The sequence below is a fragment of the Amphibalanus amphitrite genome, unplaced genomic scaffold (genome assembly GCF_019059575.1).
Source record: "Amphibalanus amphitrite isolate SeventyFive unplaced genomic scaffold, NRLGWU_Aamphi_draft 000057F_arrow, whole genome shotgun sequence".
Lineage (NCBI taxonomy): Eukaryota > Metazoa > Arthropoda > Thecostraca > Balanomorpha > Balanidae > Amphibalanus > Amphibalanus amphitrite.
In genome coordinates, this window is record NW_024881553.1 from 423,091 (window position 1) to 446,066 (window position 22,976).

General features: G+C 50.8%; 2 protein-coding genes across 6 annotated transcripts in view; one reads left to right on the forward strand and one right to left on the reverse strand.

Moving 5' to 3' along the window:
- Nucleotides 1–188: 188 nt before the first annotated feature.
- Nucleotides 189–12,266, reverse strand: LOC122378291 (centrosomal protein of 131 kDa-like). The gene is made up of 14 exons (XM_043359170.1): nucleotides 12,076–12,266; nucleotides 11,567–11,766; nucleotides 11,126–11,267; nucleotides 10,848–10,973; nucleotides 10,473–10,550; nucleotides 7,970–8,075; nucleotides 7,498–7,588; nucleotides 4,712–4,849; nucleotides 4,010–4,097; nucleotides 3,600–3,691; nucleotides 2,913–3,044; nucleotides 2,435–2,606; nucleotides 1,818–2,035; nucleotides 189–1,299 (listed from the first exon to the last, which is right to left on the reverse strand). Exons 5-14 carry the CDS (start codon nucleotides 10,533–10,535, stop codon nucleotides 1,146–1,148), a joined length of 1,254 nt encoding a protein of 417 aa, XP_043215105.1. The 5' UTR covers nucleotides 10,536–10,550; nucleotides 10,848–10,973; nucleotides 11,126–11,267; nucleotides 11,567–11,766; nucleotides 12,076–12,266; the 3' UTR covers nucleotides 189–1,145.
- Nucleotides 12,267–13,502: 1,236 nt separating this feature from the next.
- Nucleotides 13,503–22,976, forward strand: part of LOC122378292 (rap guanine nucleotide exchange factor 1-like) — a 55,580-nt gene continuing 46,106 nt past the window's right edge. For 3 of the 5 annotated variants that reach the window (XM_043359171.1, XM_043359175.1, XM_043359176.1), the window contains exon 1: nucleotides 16,576–16,758. In XM_043359171.1, the coding sequence (XP_043215106.1) occupies nucleotides 16,728–16,758 (31 nt within the window). In that variant the 5' untranslated portion in view covers nucleotides 16,576–16,727. Of the gene's footprint in view, nucleotides 13,664–13,684; nucleotides 13,877–15,642; nucleotides 15,718–16,575; nucleotides 16,759–22,976 lie in introns of those variants that run through there. The other 2 variants (XM_043359172.1, XM_043359174.1) reach the window with 2 other exon arrangements.

Here is a 22,976-nt window from a genome sequence, read left to right on the forward strand (position 1 = left end):
GAAATCGCGCATCACGGCTGCATCACGGTACGTCCGCCTTCATTTGCTTCTTCGTCAGACTCCAGCTTGATCGCGATATTGATTCACCTAGGTCATAACCATGAAGGTCAAAGTCAACAAAAAAATTGACTCCTGGCAAATAAGGAGCCAAGTCTATCGTCCCCGAAGTGCAAACATTGACATTGCTCGAAGTTCATTTAATGTATTGGTATGCTGCAAACCACGTAAGAAATACACTCGCGAATTCACTGTCATGTTCCACTGGCTCGACTGGCTAGTGGCTAGTCTCTTCGAACTCAGGAATCATGCACCACACGAATCATCGAAGGGATGGTAAAAGTCGCCGCGGAGATGGCATCACCCCACGTCAAACTCTGGAAAATGGAGATGGCACTCTACACATTATGACTGATGACCATGATTAGTTATTGGATAAATGACAAACAATCTTTGGCATAACATAATAAATAAAGTAAATATTTTGGGATCTAGCGGTAGCATCAGCTGGACGGAGCAGTGACACAGCGAATGGTACTGGCAGTGTGAGAAATATCACGCTGGCACTGTGGTGAGACACCAAACAAGCGTTGCGACGTAGGCTTATACGTCTGACTAGAACAAAGACTAGCGAGTGATTTCGCCACCGCCCGCCGACGGGGACCAGACTAGATTCACTGCACGTGCGCTGTGGACGGAAGGTGGAAGGCTGAGCACATTCTGTGGACGAAGGTGGAAGGCTGAGTACATTCTGTGGACGGAAGGCTGGACACATTCTGTGGACGCAGAACGCACATGTACAAACACCTAATGTGTGGAGTGGTCAGGGCTCATCGGAGCACGGCACATGTGGCGGGTCAGTCGGGCCGCTGGTTCAGCCCACCACAGCTCCCGGCGAGGCACCGGGCCAGCCCCGTCGGATATTCGGCGGCCCGACTACTGGCGACACTGGAGTGAAACGCACACACCACACTTATCACTGCGTGAACCACCATGGAGTAGGCTGCGAGCCGAACACCATTCGACATATTAGAGGCTGCAGCACAAGTCCCAAAACAGCAGCGCTCGGCGCGACACACGCGGTGTGGGACACACACAACAGCTCTCAGCGAACACACCAAACACCACCACACAAACACCACACGGCGCTAGTTCCTCCCGGAGCCACCGCCGCAGCGGCAGCCCACCAGACGCATCTTGTCCAGCAAATTCTCCAGCTGCTTCATCTTCTTCTGACTCAGCTGGTTGGCGGCAGACAGCTCCTCGATTTTCTGGTCCTTCACGGAGAGTGCCTCCTTTATTCTGCAGAACACAATCACACGTTGATTAGAAGTGCTGACACGAAAGGGAATACTTACGATGTTAGCATGCATCTAATCTAATCACCGATGGTTGCAAGGAAGTGGTGCCAGTTAAAGACACAATAAAGGCCGAGTATTTCGTCGTCATCGAGCGACGAACGATCGGTACCCCCAATCACCCTCGGTAATATTTTTGCGAACGATTTATCTGAGCTCACGTTAAGAACATGCAGCTTAAGACACTACCTCACTGCGTATTCAGTTATCACCCTCGTCACAGTCGTATTTGTGTGTCTGTGTGTCGGTACTGACTGTCTGTGCAGCTCCTGCAGGTCGGCCTCCCGCTGCTGGCGGCAGCTGTGTCTGTCTGTCTGTCTGTCTGCCTGTCTGTCTCTGTGTCTGTGTGTGTCGGTACTCGGTACTGACTGTCGGTGCAGCTCCTGCAGGTCGGCCTCCCGCTGCTGGCGGCAGCTCTATGTGTCTGTCTGTCTGTCTGTATGTCTGTGTACAGGTACTGACTGTCGGTGCAGCTCCTGCAGGTCGGCCTCCCGCTGCTGGCGGCAGCTCTCCAGCAGTCGCTGCTGCTCGGCCAGCTCGCTCTGATGGCGCCGCTCGGCGTCCGCCAGACGCTGCTGCCACCTATCGGCGGCTCGGCGCAGCTCGGCCACCTGGCTCTGGAACTCGGACTCGATCACCTCTCCGAGCTGCTGCTGCTCCTGCTGCATCAGCTCGGCCGTCTGCCGGCGAGACAGAGAGCAGCGGAAGGCTGGTTAAAAGGGGGACAGACGGAGCAGCCGCGGGTGTCGGTCACGCAGGGAGACAGATTATCCATCGGGAGACCAGCGGGACAGAGTACAGACCGATTGACGAGATCACCAGTCATTTAGAGCGACAGTGTGAAGTAACACCTTCTGACCAGCAGTGTACCAAACGACGGAAGGGAGTCCAGACAGTCGGCGATCTCAGTACCCGGTCCCGTCAGCCTCCACACCAGTCCTCCTCCACTGAAACCCTCTTAGATCCTCGAACAGCCCCGGCGCTCTCGAACCTAAAACAACCATCCATAGCGGTTCTTCTGCGGTTCTTCTATCCTCACACCAAAAGCTGCTGCCCTCTGCTCGGTCGCATCTTCTAACCTGTTTCATCTCGGCAATCTCGGCGTCCTTTCGGGTGACGCGGCTGCGCAGCTCCAGCAGCTGCTCGTCTCTCTCGGCCAGCTGCGCGCGGCAGTCAAGGTACTTGGATTTGAAGCGCTCCTCGGAACTCTCCAGCGCGCGCAGATCCAGTGCGTGCTTCTCCTCCAGCTTTCTGTTAGTGGAGAGCCCAACGGGCTGGTCAGACGCATAGGAGGATGGTAAACGCTTCAGTCTGGGTATACGACTTACGAGGGAGATTCGAAGAACAACGAACACAATTTTGACTCTTTTTCATGTTCACTACCATGCTCAATATAAAAGTTACAGTCCATGATATTGAGAAAACTCGAATATCAAATGACCAAATCCAAAAACTTAATCCCAAATCCAAGTATGTACGGGCTCACCATCACACCAGCACACTGACAGTCATAACACCCATTGCACCCGCAACTATCAGCAGCCTCCCGCGGCTAACCTGAGTTTGAGCGCCGACCGTTCTGCCTCGCCCTCCTCGGCGCGGCGCACCTCGCGCTCCAGACGCTCTATCACCTCCTCCAGGCGGGTGTCTCGCTCGTCCTTGAGTCGCTGCAGCTCAGCCTGGTGTCGGCTGCCGCGGCCGGGGCGCGGGGGGGGGGGCACGGTCAGACGGCGGGGTCACACGGGTCGGAGCTCACCGAGACAGCCGGGTGAACCGGAGGACTGACAGCGATTGAAGACGGGGTCGGGCGGAGGCATAATGGTTACACGTCGTCTCTGTTTATCTACATCCGTCATTGAGCGGGATACATGAGTATTCAGATGCGTATTACAAACGCATTACAATCCTGAACGAATAGGAAAATCCGTTCGTAATACGTATTTACTTGTCCATGTATTCGGGGCCATTGATGGAGAAAATAGAAAAAAAGCAAACGCTTCAACTGATGTTGGAGCAAATTCAGCCAGTCACCGCCGAACTCGACCTACCAGTGCCTAGTCCATACCGACTTAAATCAAACATAGCTCCACCAGCCTCACTAATTTCAAAACAGGCACATCTAAGCATCTAAGGTAGGCGCACTTTTATGTGTACTGGTATTGTGCACAAAGCGGCTGACGGCCGGAGTCGCTCGGGCTGTTCAGTCGGCCCAGCTCAGTCGTGACCGAACCCGCGCTCTCTCACCTCTGCGCGGCCGCCTCCAACTCCTCTCTCTGCCGCGCCAGAGCCGCCTCCGTCTCCTTCGCCAGTCGGTCACGTAGCTCACGACACTTGGTCTGCCGGATGAGCCGTCAGCGCGTCGTCAGAGCGTACAAAGCAGCATCGGCCATTGCAACCTCTATAAATGCACAGCTGGCTTCCATAGATGTGAACAGCTTGAGACATGTTCAATGGCTGAGAGATCACGAAAAAAAATATTACTATACTGAAATTATAACTCCTCTGAATCGACAGATGGGCGTAATGGGTCATATGTTAGAGGTAATGGGTAATGTATCCTGCAATTACCGCCTCACATCGATCCCTATACCCGTATGTACGACCAGGCCCTCCCGGCACCGTGTGTCCGTCCGTGCGCCCGGCGCGCCTCTCACCTCTGCCTCGTCCTGTAGCCGGCGGCGCACCTCGCGAAACTCCTCCTCGGCGTGGTCGCGCGCCTCGCGTACCCTCCGCTCGGCCTCCCTGGGGTGGCACGGCGGCGTCAGGGACACGACGAACGCATAATGCATCGGTAATAAGACAGCAGACAGGGGAAACGAGGGACAGTTTGACCACTGACCAGGGTTTATAAATACATAAGACACAAAAAAAAAACAGCTAAGGTGACGTTGGTTCAACTACTACATGTTGAACCAATCGTCAACCAATCGTTACTGTATAAGCCTATAAGGCGACCGTCCTGTGTCGCCTCATGAGGAGTCTCCGCCAGCGGATGGACGATGGTAGGGACTAATGTGAGGCATCGCGGCTGAGCATGCTCGCATTCCGTTGGTACATACATGGATAAGTCGGGGCATTACAGAAAACTGTGAGACTCCGTTGTTCCCACTTCCCAGTCTAACGAAGTCGCCCTAATTTTGGTACCGGTCAGTTCGAAATGCGTCACAGACATGGTACAACATAATTCCATAGCACGCCTACAATACCTGTTAGAACAGCCGTTATCAAACACACCCAACTACACTTCCTGTGCGGAAAGTCCCGCTCTACCTACTAATTACTATTCAATATGCGCAACTGCTGCATCCTCCAAACACATCCACCGTTGCGACCCCTCGCGATGCTGTATGCCTTACCGTTGCGCCTCCTCGCGCTGCGCGGCCGCCGCCGCGCCGGCCGCCTGCAGCTGAGTCCTCAGCTCGCGCACTTCTGCGGTGAGCCGCGCCGAGTGCAGCTCGTGCTGCGCCGCCTGCTCCGCCGCCTGCCGCTCGAACCTGCTCAGCGCGCCGTCCAGGGGAGGGGTGTGTCAGCGTGGCGCCAACGGCAGACAGGACGGGATATCAGACGTTACACAGTGACGGCATGGTGACTGATGAGGGAAATGTCTGACGTAGTGGGAGGTCGAGAATGGTACATGAGCCGGTCCAGTTGGCCGGCAACGACTGTGGATTAAGTTTATAATTTGAGACCTTACATGACGTCCTCGATGGATCATGGGCTTGTAGGGCGCATAATCCAGGCAGCAGAACAGTATTACTACGGTGGCTCGTTACTACCGTCGTACGTGTAGTAATGTTTATTACGATATACATGGTGCTTGTCTAACTGCAGGATTAGCAACTCCAGATAGAACTTAGCAATGCGCTACAACGATACAAAACAATGCCTTGCAATGGCTCATTTAACTATCATATGACAGTGACGAATTCAAATAATGCCAATAATTACGGACTCGAACATGTCTAGTCTTTCATCCCAATAAGGTTCGGACAGACTTGATCATACCCTATGGACTGGATTACACCGTAACGACTTCTAAGAACATAGGCGTAACGCGTGCACGGATTCCGTTACTACTCAACGCTCATGCTTTCATCTCGCGAAACATCATCGGTCCTACTACTTTAGACCAATGAGCGATAGATGCTACAGAGCACCACAAAGCGACAAAATTATATAAACGCTACCAGGTACGCTGCATTCTTGTTTTCGATTGCCTTACGTCGCAAAGCAAAATATGAGGCATAGAACACCCACTTTGTAGTACTGCATACAGGCTGGTGCTGCGCATGCAGGAGTTGCAGTGGTGCTGAACATACGTGCTGAGCACGAATATTATCAGTGGTCATCTGAAGTTGGACCCTACATCTAATGGAGTTGATGAGGCAAAGGTAATCACGCAAAGTACAAAATGGCAACTCATGCAGGCCATGCTTACGGGTAAAGCGTTTTCAATTAAGTACAGCACGATGCCAGAATGGGATATCTAAATCAAAACAGCATGAAAAGTTTGTTTCAAAAATATCAGTAGGCCTTTGTACCGTAACCTAGCTTGCAATGTTTTAAATATCAAGATATTTATTTGAAAAAGGTAAAGAACGAAGAGAAGGTATAAAATATGGAGCCTGTGGGCCTCAAAGGGTAATGATTGGCGTGTTCGGATTCTGGAAAATCAACTCTGGCAAGTGGCAACAGCGTCATACTGAGTTTGGAATTAGCACAAGCAATGCATGAATAATCGAAAATGAGTGCACCGAACGTGGGCAAGGCAAGATAGTCACCAGTAAGCGTAACAAATAACATCGAACACACATACGGATCATAATCGGCTAGCACACATACAAATAGCGCACACTGTCCGCCAAGAAACGGCTACAACTATCGGGCTGTTGTCGGCAACAAGTTACTGTTGATTTCAACAGATAGTTGGCAAAACTTACGGACTGATAACAGTAGTAAACGAGGACCAGCTGTGATGAATCAATGGATAGAATGAACACAAAACATTAGCGGAGGAAGCTGGAATAAATGACAGAGTATCGTGCCATGACGAGATGGTCTGGCAGTGTAAGAAGACGCTTTAAAGCATAAGCTTTGGTACATGAAAAAGGGTTTAATTAAAGACGGCGGTGCAAAACCCAATAAGACATGTTGCCCGCCTTTGTGCCACACACATAGCGAAAAGGAAACAACAAACTCGTAAAAGAGCGGTGTCTTCCCTTACACCGACCAGCGTCACATACAATACCGCAAAGCCTCAATAGAACACAATACTCAGCAGGGCGTGAGGGTTGACATAAAACCATTATTCACAATAAGCCTTTAAAAGAGTTGAAATTTACATTTCTCTTTGTACACCAATTAATGCGTTATGGTACTCATGCGACAAACCCTTGCGATTAACGTCGATTCAGTATCTTTTTTTCATATAACTCAACGTGTGCTCCATATATACCTTTAACATACATCCGAAAGTATCTTTTTGTGCAAATGATCGAAAAGAACGTCAGTGATGAGTGAAAAGCTGAGTGGATTCAAACGGTAGGAACCCGCCAAAAGCAGGACCTCGTCAAGCACATTCACACCAAGGATTAAGCAACGTGAAGCATAACATCAGAGCACAAATATGATTTATTCCCCCAAAATCCAAAACCGTCCACAGCTGAGCTGTCTTGGTCAATCTCTATATAGTGTACAGGGCACTAATTACGATAGTGTACACCGGAACCAAAAAAGATACATCAGCCCTTTGTGACTTTGTCGCACGTAAGCAGCCGAACACACATCGTGCGTTTGTGATTCACGTGGACACACATATTGTACACATATCTACTCTGTGACATACAACCCCTGTCATTCACCACAGCTGGATAAGAAGGGTGCAGCCTGTAAGCACCAGGGCTGCAGAGTCAGAGTCGGAGTCGGTCGGAGTCGACAGTTCTGACTGGAGTCTGAGTCAATTTTGGAAGCCGGACTCGGAGTTGGAGTTACCGAAAATCAGTCGACTCCGCAGCCCTGGTAGGTACCCTCTCGGTACGGATGGCAGGCATGAGAGTGAGACCCCGGTCCCCATCCGCGGCGAGCCCTGCCCGGTGTCAGTGACCGACCTGACTAAAGAGCAGGCCCAGTCCCCGGTACGTACCTCGCTGCGGCGTCACGTCGCTCGGTGGCCACGGCCTCCTCCTTCTCCCGCATCAGCCGGCCGCGAATCTCGTCCAGCTGGCCGCTGTGACCTGGTCAGAACGGCGCAGAGTGTGAGATGTGGATGAGATGTCCCAGGGGAGGGCTTGCGAGGTGCCGGGCCGGGGCGCACTACAGAACTGAGATTATGTCATGTCAGTTGACTGAATGAATGAGCATGATCAGGAATGAAATGGGAACTCGAAGCAAACAATTACAAGACGGGGCATATGCTACAGGAAAAAGTACCAGTTGCCAAAATGCCCACATGACTAGTGAATTACAGAAACACTGACAAAATCAACTCCAAAACAATATATCGTATGAGGCACACCATCTACAACCCCGAGCACATTTGACCCTAGGTTAAAGGCGCCTACGATAGTAGTTCATCACCGCCGCTGTCTGCTGCCCGACCCCTCCACGCTACTTACCGCCAGCCAGCACAGACTCGTAGTGCTGCCGGATACGTGCAGTCTCCTCCGCGTGCTGCTTCATCATCTGTTCGATCTGAGGCTGCACACCGCGAGCCGTGGTCTCCTGGGGAACACACGCCGAACAAATGGAGCTTCAGTTGTTCGGCAGTTTGGTGCTAGGAGGAAGGTCAAAAGTCGGCACATAGTTTATACACGGTGCGGATAAAACTTTTGACAAACCTAGGAATACAACGGCGATTGTAAAGAAAAGAGAAATGAAGAATGACGGGTAGTAGGCTTCTTTCTTATCGGAACTGGATGTCTAGATATAGGTTGTGCAATCAATTCAGTAGTTTCTACCCTGATCTTCTTGGACGAGTAGTTGAGTGTCCATTTGCAAGCTCATATTGGCGCATTCTACACAGATTTGTAGGAAAAGAGTGAAGGGAGACAATGATGTTATCGATCATATACTACCATACAAAACCAAAATGGTAAGGTGGACTCATATGGCTATGACTAAATGTACCGTAAACAGCTGAAGCACCGGTTCAGACGGGCTGCGTTAAAACACGACAAGTCCGTTCACAATAACTAAAAGATTATCGTCCGGAGCAGAGTGGTGAGTTTCAGTATTACTTTTCCAATCACCGCAATATGACAATTATAGAAGGGGAGACAAGCCGACAAGTGTGGACGAAATACATCCTAGTATTAGGTATAGGTCGATACCATTACGCAAACAGGCATCGACACAAGACAAGCAAACAAACATGGGAGTTTGCTGATAAACAAACAGTTGATACCTAATACGTAAATGATCGTGATACTATATTTTAATCGTCATCTTAGTTCTTGTTGGTACATGTTACGCATCTGGGAATGGTGTTCAATGTTGGTGAACATTGCGGTCGCATGAATAGCATATTGCTTCAAAAAGTGGCTGAAAATGGTGAAAATGTGAGTAATATACACACACGAATTGAAAACGTGCAAAAAGCGTTCATATGCATTCGGAAAAGGGTAAGTGGTATCTTGCAAAAAAAACTTCAAATGGTGCAAAAAAGGTAAGAAAAGGTAATGATAATCGTATAGCTTGCTAAAATATGGTCATGCGGCTGTGATAATTGTGAAAAACTTCTCCAAATAGTTCCCTGCGGTTAGCATTCAACTGTTTCGCGTAGTTTAGATAGCAATATAAACCATAGTTAGAACCAAAATAATATTTTCAATATGAAACCCGTATCATAGTTAGAACCGAAATAACATTTCAATATGAAACCTGTATGAGCACGATGCTAGCATTAAAATACTCGGCAGCAGCCAGCAATACATCCTACCTTATAAGCAGGGGGCATTGGGCATGCAACAATGATTCATATTGGTTCCCGCGGAACCCCAATCAGTGTTGATACGAAGCGTACAAAGCCCAATGTTCTGAGAAAATATATGAGACACAACTCAATGGGGAAGTCCTCGCTCCTCGCTGGCATCAATAATAGCTATGCGCTTGGTGTGCCTACTTGAGATAGGTTATTACAGAAATACCACAGCTCACATCCCCCAATCAAACAAGTATGCGTACGTCGTAAGGCGACGTCAATCAGTCTTGAAAAAGCGACAAAGCGACGATAGCACAAATATATCTACAACGCCACAATGAACCACGAGTCAGCCAGTGTAGAGGTGTAGCTGGGGACGACAGGACAAAGCAGGGTCTCAGCCACTGGGAGAACTGAGCTACCCGGCCGGACACTGAGGTAACAGACATCTACCCACCTGGCCGATGTGTTTACCAACCACAGAGAAATCCTGGTCAGTGAAGAAGGGTAGCAGGCAATGCCAAAACCGTCAGACAGCGACTAGTAAGGTGATAGGTACGGGGAACTACTAAAGAGACATTCCCATTGTCTATACCATAATCATCTAAGTGATATACAATATAATTCAAGAGTAAAAATGAAACCACGAAAAAAACACTGTGTTTGATTAAGCTTCTTTACAGGTACATTTGGTTTTTTCGCAAATATGCTTTCCATGTTGTTCGATAAATGCAACTTAGTTTAGGACCTTGGCCTGCCCTCGGTCCTATTAATATACTTTTATATGGGAATGCCTCTTTAAAAGAAACTCGTCAGTCGTCAGGGCAATTAGTGTTTGTTACCCAAAAAGTACAGCTTCAAAGAAGGCAAATAAGACAACTCAATGATAGCAGAATTTGAAGATCTCAAAACATATGAGTGAAACACAAAAAAAAATAAACGATTGGTCTACTTTATTATACTGCACCAATCCAGAAAAAATGCATGTGCTGAGCGTTCATTGGAGGATGTAAACCGAAACCTACTGTATCGAGATGAGAGCTGACAGCTGAAGCTGCTCCGAGTTATTCGGCCAGCCAAAGACACATACAATGTCCACATGATAAAACAAGAAGTACTCAATCACCGCCCTCGAAAGTGCGCACAAGGTAGACGACCGACATCGGAAACTAATTGTGAGCTCCGTCTGGCAGACATACCTTGATGCGTTCGCGTTCCTTCTCCATCCATTTCTGCCGTTTGCTGCGTTCGGCCTCCGACATGGAGCGTTTGCAGCTCTGTGGACAGAGGCAAAAGATAATAAAATGAGCATCCGTGTAACTAACCGAGGGTTTTGAACTGACAACCAGCGGTACCAAGAGATAGCCGGCGACTGCCAGCGGCCGCTGGTAGAGATAATCAGCGACTGTTAGCACTTAGCGGCCGCATATACCTAGTCGACAGCTGCCAGCCGCTGGCAGTTGTAGCTTAGAAAGTCATAAGTCAGTGACTGTCAGCGGTTGGCAGATATAGTCAGTAACTACCGGAGACTGCTGCTGTCGTTTTCCGCCAGTGACCGCGCGCGCACTGCTCACCTGCAGTTCCTCTCTGTGCCGGTCGCGCTGGGCGGTCAGCTGCTGTTTGTGACGCTCCTCCAGAGCGGCCACCTGGGAGGCCAACGTCTCACACCGACCCGCCAGGTCCTGCTTCTCCTGAATCAGCTGCAGACAGCGGGCACACCGGAGAGGGGTGTCACATCAACAAACAAAAAAATAACGCAACACTGTATCACTGGAATTGACGCTATCGTACAATAACATGCCATCTTTCGTCAGCTTCTGTGCACTCTGACGGAGTAGTGCGGCAGTCTTACCTCGTCGATAAAGGCTAGATACCGCTGGGTCACATCGTCTCGTGCCGCCGGCGTCGTCTTCTTGACGCCCGGCTTCTGGTGCGGCGCGGAGGGAGCGGGTCGGGTGTTGGGTCCCGGCCGCGGCCGACCCACCACAGCGGAACTGTCGTAGAGAGGAGGCGTGATCAAAAAGGTTTTCGAGATGCTGTTGGGCGGTAAAAAGTGACTTCATATAAACGTATTATCAAAAACATAGGATCAAAAACTCATCTAAAACGATATCAAGCACAGAAGGTTGAAAGCAAAGTCATACAAATCACGATCGTAGCAGCGGTAGATACTATTACTGGCTCCTATAAACAAACAGTCCCACACCCGGTCGGGACTCCCGTGTTCCCAGTCCCAGCTCCCGGTCGGGATTCCCGTGTTCCCAGTCCCGACTTCCGGTTCCCGGTCGGTCACCTGAGTCGGACGGTGCGGGCGGTCGGCTCCGGCGGCTCGGCCGGCGGCGCGCCCACGTCCTGGTCGGCCAGACCCTGCAGCGAGCGGATGATGTCCTGGTAGACGGCTGGCCGGCCGACGCCCTGGCTCAGTCCGCCCTCCGCCGGCCGACCGGCGCCCTGTGTCGACCCCGTATCCGCCGCACCCGCGGGTCGCTCGCGCTGTGCACAGAGGAGACAAATAAAACATCACAGACTGGAAGAGTGGCATAGAGACAATACCACCTCAGATGTGTCATATCTCAAACGTACTCAACAATGATAGACTGCGTGGCCTGCACAGACCATAAATATTTTTAGCAATGTACTGGCGATAGCCATGATTGCGCGAGAAATATTGGATCAATGTACCGTAAGTAGGTAAGCCAATGAACAATTTCATGAACAAAGCAAGGCTGGCATTGAATTTCGATAACCTAAAATACGAGTTTCGATCGAACCAGTGAAAGAGCTGCATACACTAATACGCACCGTGCTGATCTGTATCCGTTCCGACACCGACGACGTGACCCTGGCGACCCGGCGGGTGGGACGGCCATCCCTGGAGCCGCCTCCTCCGGCGGTGGCCGGCCGGCGCGGCACGGCTGCCACCTCCTCGGTCACGCCGGTGGAGCGAATAATATCGTCGGCGGACACCGGCGGCGGCCGGGTCTGGTCGAGAGAAGACAGATATGACAGGGCAAGGATCCATCACAAACTACAGAGTATGGTTACTCTTCTGTATGAGCTCTAAGGGTCATTACATCATCCAAACCACCAGTAGATCTGTTATGAACTATTTGAAAAGTTGAATTAACTGAGTACCTATCTTTTGAATGCACATGCATGATGTAGATAATGATGACCTACCCAACTCACAAAGTGTATTATTAGGAGCCAAGCTATTGGCTTGTAAACATAGACCAAGCAACTATAGTTTTGCTAATAGGTAATGATTTTCTATAAAATGGGCATAAATTCCATCATGGAATGCAATTGCACAGCCAATTCACATTGCCAGTAGGCACTTATTTGATCTTTAAATGTACATACATCAGTAAAAAGATGATTCTTCTTCAAAGGACTTGAAGCAGTGCTATTCTGAGTGCTTCCATCTTCAGTATGTTTTGTGGAATCCTGATCGACTTGCTGTTTGGAGGATGATTCAATAAGTTGTCGCTCAAGCTGCTGGATCTCAGGATTATCAGTGTGTTTTATATACTCTGAATACCACTCAGAGTCCGTGGAGATGACAGCAGGTGGAGCCTCCATGGAATTGTGACACAATATTCAGTTCAAAATTTAATTGTAAGAATAGCATTTCTGAAACAACAAAAACACACAAAATGGTCAGCTTCAGGAAACAGAAGCATAAGGCAAATTAATTGAAAATATTGAATACATCAAAGTTTAACAATTTTGATCAAAATTAAAATGTTATTACTGGTCGGCAGGATGTCAAAATTGAAATATCAACTGGACTGGAGTAAGAAATCAAAATAGGAAAACACAGAGATCCAATTAAAGAACACTGACATGTCCCTCTTTTGTTCAAACGCACCTAAATTGCTTCAATACCATTTCAAGTTGTGCACTCGCCGTCCATAGCCCTAAAAAGTACAAGCCTATTGTTATTTAGGTTATTTGATATCCAGCTGTTACTTTAGCTGTTATCTTGCCTGTTATGAAGCTGTCAGCTGTTTTTAGGAACAGCTGCCAACACTCGCAAAAGCTGACCAATGAGAATGCGAAAAAAGGACCACAAGCGGAAAAACTGGATTATTGAATGCCGCATATGCGCCATTGAATTTTTAACATGTATTGTTATGTAACGGAAGTTGGCATTGTAGCTGATGTGTTCTTAATAAATTTTTCTTTCTTAGTCTTCTGCTGACAGATTTTTGAGTTACTGCTTTTGTTATGCGCTGGCTGTGTGCAATGTGCATTCCCATCACTTATATGTAAAATTGCTTAAATTTGATGAATATTGCTGATACTTGGCATTTTAAAAACATTTTTTGGACATTGATTGGGTTAATTCAACATCATGATATGACCTTTTAGTGGCACACTGCAAAAGGTGAGATGTTTTGGAAGCTGGCATATTTGCAACTGGAACTCAACTTAATTTTCAGTTGGTGCATTTTTTTCAGACTAATATCTTCATTCTTTTCATATCCGATAAGTAAGGTTGAAGCAGTCACTAGACTTCAACCTGCAAATTTATGATAATATCAATTAGACTTCTCATTCCAATTCTGTGCAAGCCCTGTTGCTGTCAGTTGGTACACAGGTAGGTACTACCGGTAACGGTAGCGCTGGCTTACACCTTCTTCACCGGCGCCAAGGTTGCAACTAATCACGTGAATTTTACAGGAACCTCAGCATTCTAATAGCAGGCGGCTCACATGCTGCCACCCGTTTATGAAAAGTCAACTTCTCCCCCTCTGAAGACTGTATGCCTTCCACACCCCAAATGTCGCGTGGTTTGTGCGAGTGAATTTCAAGAGCCTTGCTCAGATCGCCCCAGGGAGGGGAGTAGTAAAGTAATCTTGGCCCCAGGCACCCTGTTTTCACCGTCGTCCCCAACTTTGTATTTACAGCTGTGAAGTTTCATTTTTTGTCACATAAACAATGGGCCAGTTATGGAAAACTGGAATTTTTATGTCCAACCTAACTGCCTTCAAGAATTAGGTAATTGTCAGAGTTGGGGTGCCCTCAAGAATTAGGTAATTGTCAGAGTTGGGGTCTGGGGCAGTATTGGAATTTTTATGTTCAGTTTAGGTCCTGGAGATTAAATCTGGGTGGAGAACAGTGTCCAACCAGATTTTATAGGTATACATCACCTTCTGAGATGCATGCTGAAATTGCTGGATTGTATGTACTTGATGTTGTAAACTCAAATTCATTTATGTCATATAACATATTGGTATGCCTACTTTGAAGATTTCTGGTCGTGGTGTATTTATTCTCCAACAAAATCAGTTCTCCAGTCTCCACATTAATAAGAACAAAATTTCCAGGATCAAAAGGCCTCATTTGCGACTCAAGTTGATGGGACACTCTCTGATTTCCTTTGTAACAATTTCTCTCCTATGGGTAATATTTGTATTGTCTACCCAAAAGTAGCATGGGTTAAGTAGCATGGGTAGCTCTTTCGGTCTGACGACACCGTCTTGGAGCCGGGAGGGTAAAAGGAATTAGAGGGAGACATCGGTCTGGACGGACACCCTGGTAATTCGTCGGGACTGAGCCCATCCAGTGGACAGGCCACCCAGCCCCCTGACACTCACCGCACCGGGCTACGGGCTTGCTCCTAGGGGAACTTCCCGCTTGGGATAAAGTTGCCCGTCCAACACGGAACAGAGAATTGATGCGTGAAGGAGAAGGATCCTGAGGATGGAAACAACGGAACGGATGAACTCTGATTTATTCGGTATATGAACGATGGGTGGTCTGAGTACCCCGCTGGGCAGTTTGAGTACACCCTGAACCGCGGGCTGGGCCGCTGTGGACCGTGGCGGGCGCTGCAGCGGCGTCCGAGGCATGTCAATGCTGCACGGGTCCGCCGGGCGCGCCGTGGCCGTCCACTCCCGGGGGAGCGGCACGCGGCCGGCGCCGGCTGGGATAACAAATACCGGCGGGCGCCACCGGCCGCTCCCTGCCCGCCGGCAGCCGTACCCTGCACCCCAGCACGGCGATGGGTCTCAGCAGCGCACGCTGGACCGCGCGTCTAAATGCAATTTCAATTTAGAACCCGAGGCAACTCACATTTGCTAAATCCACACTTGTATGGTTGACGTCCTGTATTGAATTCGAAATTTCTGTGAGCCCAGCATCGTAGGTACACACGTAACCGCACAATGCACATTTCTCGTAACAGCAAGTTTTTTTTTTCTTATCAGTGTTGCTGTTTGCTCGGTACCACACCACACCGGCGTATCTCCATCCATTGTCGATAGATGTCACTACCTGTACCTGGCCAGCTCCTACGGCCGGACCAGTGGCTGTGCCGTCCCACCTGACCCTCTGTGACCGGTCCGTGTCTGTGTGCCCCAGGATGAGGCCGCCGCCGATGGACCGCGGCGCTGTGTAGGCCGGCCACCATGGACACCCTCGACGTGGACGACGCCGGTGAGTACGGCAGTTCGCATCTCCCCGCACGTGCACATCACACTAAATACGCATCACCACAGGCGCACTTTATGCACAGAGGCAGATAGGTGATGAAGGGTTGTGCTCTATGATGGAACAACAGACGAAATGTTTGATTGCTAGTGGAGCCCAGAATATTTGTTATAGCGGTTTATCCTTGGGTTTACTAGCATTAAATATATTGTCAGGCTGGTAGCAATATTCGACCTTTGAGCTAAATTTATACGAATATATTGTAATGAAACTTGTATTGCATAAGTGAAGCGAACTTCAATGGAAGACCACCACGCGCGAGATCTGCTACAGGCGCCTCACCAATCAAGGAGATAGCCAGCTGCTTTTCAACTGTCAATATTTAACGAGATAAAGTGGGCGTCCCGTGCTGCCCGGCGGCCGATACTATCCTGTCCTCCCCTGTGGTAAAGCTGAATCAGCTATTGGTCCTCACAACAATTCGATGTGAAACTTCAACCTCACTGATATATTTTTCTCGACTCTGCCTGAGTTGCGATGAGTTGAACCATGTGAAGAACGCTGGCGGACCAGTTTTGTTTATTTGTCCTGTTTTGATTCGGGCTGACAGCGAGCACGGAAACTCGATCCATGGTTTACGCTTTCTTGGCGTCGGAGTCGACAGTGCCGCCGCATCCCCCCCTCCCCTCCCCCCTACACACACTGCTGGGAAAGTTGGCCGTCGGCCGTCGGTCGAAATCGATGGTGCAGTCCAGCAGGTAGCCTCCCACACGGCGTGGTTGGCGGCGCGGCCGACAGGTGGCAGCAGGGTCGGAGACGGGTCGGTGCCGCCGTCCGCAGCCCGCCGGTGCAGTGGTCGGCGGGACCGACGCCTCTCCGGTCGTGTCAGTGTGTCCGTCGGGTGGTGGACGTCAGTGATCACGGCTCGGTCGGTGGGTGACGAGACGTGTGTCGGTGTGCTGGAAATGGGACGGGTGGCTGAGGTGCAGTGACACGCCGCCACCCTCGCTGCCGAGATGGTGCTTATTGAGCCGGCCGGACCCTCCGGTAAGCAACACGGCGCTCACTGAGCCGGCCGACCCACACGCCCACCTATTTACTACTCATCAGTTAACCTTCAATGGGCAAGACTTTTGTGCTTCCCTTGCGAGAGTTGTGTGCTTTTCATATGACTTCCCTACATTCCTCCCCCCTCCCCTAAAAAAGAAAACCAGTGTGTTCCATGAACTGAATGTAAATTTTCTGTATGGTGGCCTAAAACGAATCCGAGAAAAGGGTCAGAAAAAGGTTATGTAAATATGGAATGAAAGAGGTGCTGAATTATGTAGCTCAGCTGGTGCCGAATTCAACAAACCCTTGTTTTTTCTAAAAGCCAATCAGGTTCCAGTAAGCTTGTTGATGCTGAACAACAATTAGGTGCTAGAAACATCTATTGAGGGATTCAAAACAAATATGCCCCGTTCCTAACTGTAACTGAATTGCCATGCCTAGCATTTCCCTACATTGCCATTTTTTTCAGTCAAATGCGAGACGCATACTATGCGACAGTTGCCTTGCCCATGCATATGTATATTCCCTTGTCAGCACCTGACGGTAATGCAATCGGCCTGGGTCATCTGACATCTCCCGGTGTATTGAGCCGATGCCCTCTGGGTGTGGGCAGCAGCCGCCCCCTCTCGGTCCCACCCGTTCGCCGCCGGCCGCGCCGCCTCTCCGGCCCGCTCTCGGCCGGCTCTCCGCTCGGCCCCGGGTCGATGTGGCGACCACCGAGCGGGCCGGGGACACGGAGCAGCGCTCCGCGAGATAAACACGGCCGCCCCGCCGCCGAGACGACCCGGCCAGCCGGCCGGCTCGGGTGCAGTGCCGGTCACATAGTGTGACCCGCTGTCGACTCCCGTCCATCACAGACGTCTGCTCGAGGTCCGAAGCGATGCATCGTGACGCGAAAAGGCACGCGTGTGACGCTCTAACCGCGAATGGTATTGTTGAAACTCGTGTTAATTTTTGCTCGGAGGTATTGGGAAGACCGAGCATCACGCGATGGTGTTGAGTGCATCGTTCTCACACTTTCACCGGTGCATGCCGGCCCGCTATACCGGCGGTCGCTGCCGCCGCGCTGGACTGCAGGCCGTTCCTCATGGGTTCGGCGCGCCTCCGCGGTGCCACGGCGCGGCTGGTGTGATCGCCGGTTGCACCACCGTCGACCGTCGGTCGGTCGGGCACTCTCACTCGGCGCGCCCGGGCCGTTATCTGCCCATCACCCCATCTGGCCGGGCCGCACCTGGGACGGCGCGCCGCTCTGTGTCCAGAGAGTGGAGTGGCCGGCGCGCGCGGAGCAAGGCCGCCGCGCTGCCGGCCGCCGCCGGCACCGATCTCCACCGGACCGGTGCTTACGAGTGGAGCGGAACGGTGGAAAGGTGTGGCGTGCCGCCGCTACTGGTCCTATTACTGGAGACCCGGCGGGGAGGCAGGTCCAGTCACTGGACAGACGGTGCTCAAGGTCGCAACAGATGGTACCGTCACGCCAGGATTGGAGCACATCTTGCTGCCTGCGGTTTCTTCATATCTGTAATTCCTTTCGCATTGCATCCACGTCATACCAGTGTCCAATTAACACCCAGGTACCTCTAAAACAGCTTCGGACTTGCCGCTGATCTGTCATTCAGGTCAGGTCAGGTTGTCAGATCAGGCGCCAGTACGTCTCCCTTGAAATCAGGGCCCTGTCTCACTGTCATGCAGCAGACCGTTCAAACAAAGTATCTGAAATCTCATGCCAACCACAGATCCTTCAGGGCGCGGACCACGTTGACCCATTCGAGCCAAACCATTGAGCACCACTGCTGCGGCTTCAGGTTGTGCCGCGGAGTCCCGAAGTTGTATCATCCATCATTGATCGCGACAGATTGCACCAGTAGCGGCGGAACACCTTCAAATAAGGGGGTGGGGCACTGCCGACTTTTGGTCCCATTCTTTCCTTGCAACGCCCATAGGGCCAATGTTAAAATGCCAAAATCAAAGGGGGGCACGGTGCCCCGGTGCCTCCCCCCCCCCCCGTTCCGCCGCCTATGGATTGCACATCAGCGAGTAGTCGGTATATGAGTGCACCATGCTAGCATCGGCTATTGGGAATGTTGGACCTTTTTACTAGGTCCCAAGTCCCCATCGCGCTGCTATGTTGTTTCGTTTTCTCATGGCTCGCCGTCCTCGTTTCGATCCATGCGTGCTGCATTCTCCCGTGCCCTCCTCTCTTTGCTGTTCTCGCATCCTGCTATATCCTCACACTCTGCATTACTTAATCGTCATGGCGCTCTTTAATCAACGCCACCAATATCATATCCTGTTCAGTCCTGTCCACCTTTCCTTCCCTGATATCGGCTGTGTCCCGCCCCACCTTCCCGTCCAGCGGCGGGCCGCGCTCGGTGCTGGTCGGGACCGCTGCTTTCCTGCGGGTCCGGCAGGCTGGGCGCCAGGCCGTTTCTAACGGACCGGCCGGTCGGCCGGCGCCACCGTGACGGCACAGCGGGCCGTGGACCGCGCGAACCGGCATGCCGCTGGCGACAGACCCCCTCCCCTACGCCCCCCCCCCTTGTAGCCGGCGGCAACAGCCACCGGCTCTCTGCAGCGGCGGCAGCAGTGGACGGATAGCTGAAAGGATATGTTGGCGATCCAGCTCTCATTGATCAACCTTCCAAAACTGGGCTTTTCATGGAGTTTTGTATGTTCTATGCTGGATTGTGGGTGCCAAGTTCTAACCCTGCGTCCACCCCTGTACGGGTCGGCCGATGTGCCGTGTCATATCAATGTCGAGCACCGCTGGCGGTGCCACCGCTGAGCTGACGACTGGTCCTTGGGGCATTCCACGATAGATCGTACCACTTTTTTTCGAATTTGACACCCTCATCTCTCGGATTTTAACGATAATTGGTCTAAGGGGTAATCAGGGGCTCTGAATCCTCCTGTAACAATTTTAAGCTTATCAGATGAGTGGTTTTTTAGTTATAGCGTATAACATGTTTTGAATCTTGCGTTGCAGCCCTAAGTTTGGCGGGCTGTAACTCTAAGACGGATAATCCAAATGCCAAATGCTATACGGCATTAAACTTGCATTGAAACAAAGAATAATATGCATTTTCAAAATTTTGAAATATATACTATTTTTGATATATAACACCTCGAGTTTCCTTTAATTTGCATTTTTATGCCTTTGGGACCAAATTTTTTTGAATTTTTATTTACTTAAAAACATTTTTGGATCATTTTAAAATAGTATGCAAAAAATTAGGAAGGTGTTCTTTCTATAAATGTACTTATTTTGCGTCACCGTAATGGTCTCGAATTGTGATTTCGGAAAAGAGCCTACAAATGGTGTGGTAAAGCTGCCTAGTGACATCACTGGTTACTGAAAGTTCAGTTGAAGTCATTTTCGCCTCACTTTTGCATTGTTGATCTTTCGTGACGTCATTCGTACGTCACTAGGGTCATAAGCGTTTTTCGTCCATAACTCTCGATCAAATTGAGCTAGAGAGACGGGAAAGCTACCAATGGACTCGGAAAGACATTGCGAATCGAATGATGTGCAATATGATCTCATTCACTCAGCTTCGTGGCCTGACCCGACTGTTAACCATCTCTGTAGCGGCGCTGTTTGTCCAGCGCCGCACTGGTTGGCTTTGCCGCGGACTCGAGCGGTCACGCGATGCCCGGGGGCTGGCTGCCGGCTGGGCCGCCCGGTCGGGGCGCGGAGCCAAATACACGGCAGTGTGCTGACCCGAGGTCAGCGACTTCAGCTGACTTCACCAGAACAAACAGTATACCATTCGACGCGCCGGAGCTAGGCAAACACAAAGATGCTAAAATCGCGGCTCTGCGACCATTTGTTGCGAAGTTATCTATCAAAAACCGGACCCGTAATTTGGGTCACTTGAAATGACCTCAGGGATCACCAATGAACCCGAGACCTTAAAATGTGGTATTATTCGATGCATCTTGTAACGGCGCACATGCTCGTTTTTTCCGCAAGGTTCTAGCTCCATTAGAGGCGAAACGGCGAGTTGGGGTCGTACCGACCCCCGGAAACTCATTTTGTATACATTTAAATGAGGAACTTATAGAAAGAACACCTTTCTAATTTTTTGCATGTCGATTTTAAAGGACCTGAGGTTTATTTTGAAAAAATAAAAGTGGCAAAAATTTTGGTCCCAAGGGCCATTATAGACAATTCAAAAAAATACTACGACTTTTTTCAATATGTTAAGCTTTTCTTTCCAATTTTAAAAATCCTGTATTAATCTTTGATTCATCGTTAGTTCAAAGCTGTTTACCGTTTGTTGCTTGCTTAGCTCGTTTTTGAGTTATAGCTCATCAAACTCACCCTTACAATCTGAAGTTTAGAAAATATTATGCAATGTAACTCAAAAAGTTTTGATCTGAGAAGTCTGATATTTTGACAGGTGTTTTTGGAGCCTATGATTACCCCTTGTACCAATTTTCATTCAAATCTGAGAGATGAGGGTGACGGGCCTGGTACGATCTATCGTGGAATGCCCCCCTTGTCTCAGCAGCTCCGTTTTTGGCCGACCTTTGCGTATATTGTAGGCGGCTGACGAGCGCGCCTGGCACGGGGTTGGTCACAAAAACTAACACAAAAAGTACATGGCTTGTGTTTGAGGCGTTTCGTAATAGGGCTGGTAGTATGAAGTAATAGCAAAAACAAGCACAATCAAATTTCGCCGCTTCGACCGCGCTTGCCGCTGACCTGAATAAGCAAAACCGTAGGTGTAATAATGTGTAATAGTTACCGTGTGTTAGCAATGTAAGACAAAGTGATAACTTTTATGCAACGTATTTTACGGCTCATCCACCTCCTGACTCTTTCCGCATTTGTTATTTTTATCCATCGGTGTTTTGACGTAAATGTTCACCAGAGATGGGTAATTTTCGCATTCGCATTGCAGTTAAAAAGAGCTTTCTCAAAGTCCACATTGGACATCACATTGAAAGTTATGTTCAATGTTGAGATTTCCAGAGAGTTTGGCTGTGCTCTCTGCACAGTAATTTGAGTCTAGTTTACCTATCCTTATCTCTGTCCAGTGCAGGATGTCTATGCTGTTGATCATTCTGGGACATCCCGAGCGGCGCCGCCCGTCTGGACAGCTCGGAGAGCGGTGGAGTCGCCACTGCTCTGCGGCCAAACGGCGCTCGAGACGGGACAAAGGTCACAAACATACCCATCACCCGTCCGCTCGGACTGCCCAGCACAGGCTCTGGGCAGCGGCCGGCACCGCAGCCGGACACGGGACTGTCGCGGACCGCTGCGCGCTCTCGATGGTGACAGTGTTCGTGGCTGCCAGCTTACCGGCGTAAAGCCGACAGCGGCTGCGCTGGGCTGTTGCGGGACACGGTGGTGTTATCTGAACTCGTTAGCCAAAGGTTACGGGTTGACCAGAGGAATAGTTCAAACTTATGTAAGCGAAACAGGCTCGCTGCCCACCAGCTGTGTGGACCAGCTCTGTCCAGCTTTGTTTAGCGGTCAGTGTCCAGCCGTATGGGCTCAGTCCCTCTGCAGCTGTGTTTGGCCGCGCTGCGGTCGGTGGAGCGTGCCTCTCCGCTCCGGTGTTGGGTGCCCTCAGCCGCCGCAAATAGGGTGGTGTCGGATGCAGCTCGCACTCTTTCTGGTCTCGTGTCGGGACGGCGCGCTCGAATTAGACAGGTTGCCGGCGGGCGCGCCGGGTCGATCTCGACTGGCCGCCGCCGGCGGTGGCGGTGGCGGGGGGGGGGGGGGGGACAGAGGCGGCCCTGAGCCGGACCAGCAGCGCCGCCCAGACCGGATCAATGACTCCACCGGAGCGGTGGCCGCCATCGCCCGGCGCGACACCCACCGGCTGACGACACCGGCGCCGCCCCCGGCGCTGACCGGGCCGCCCGCCGGCTATTGCCAACAGTATTCTTGTCCGTGGCCGTTCAACGACTCTCTCCGAGAATGGAGTGGCGCTATTCTGAGCGGCGGACCGGGCCGACGCGCCCCGTCAGCGGACGGGGACGCCGCTGGCTGGCAGACGGCCAACGATGTTCGAATGATCCGAGCCGGGTGAGCTGATTAGAGCGGCAGAGGGTGGCGCTTCCAAACGCGGCTGAGTTGACTCCACGAACGGCGCACTGCACGGTGACTGAGCAGTGAAGTGAGGGCGGTACCGCCGCCGTCCGCTGACCGCACGCGGCGCCCGCTGGAATCCGCCGCCGGCCGCCCGGACATGACTGCCCGGTGA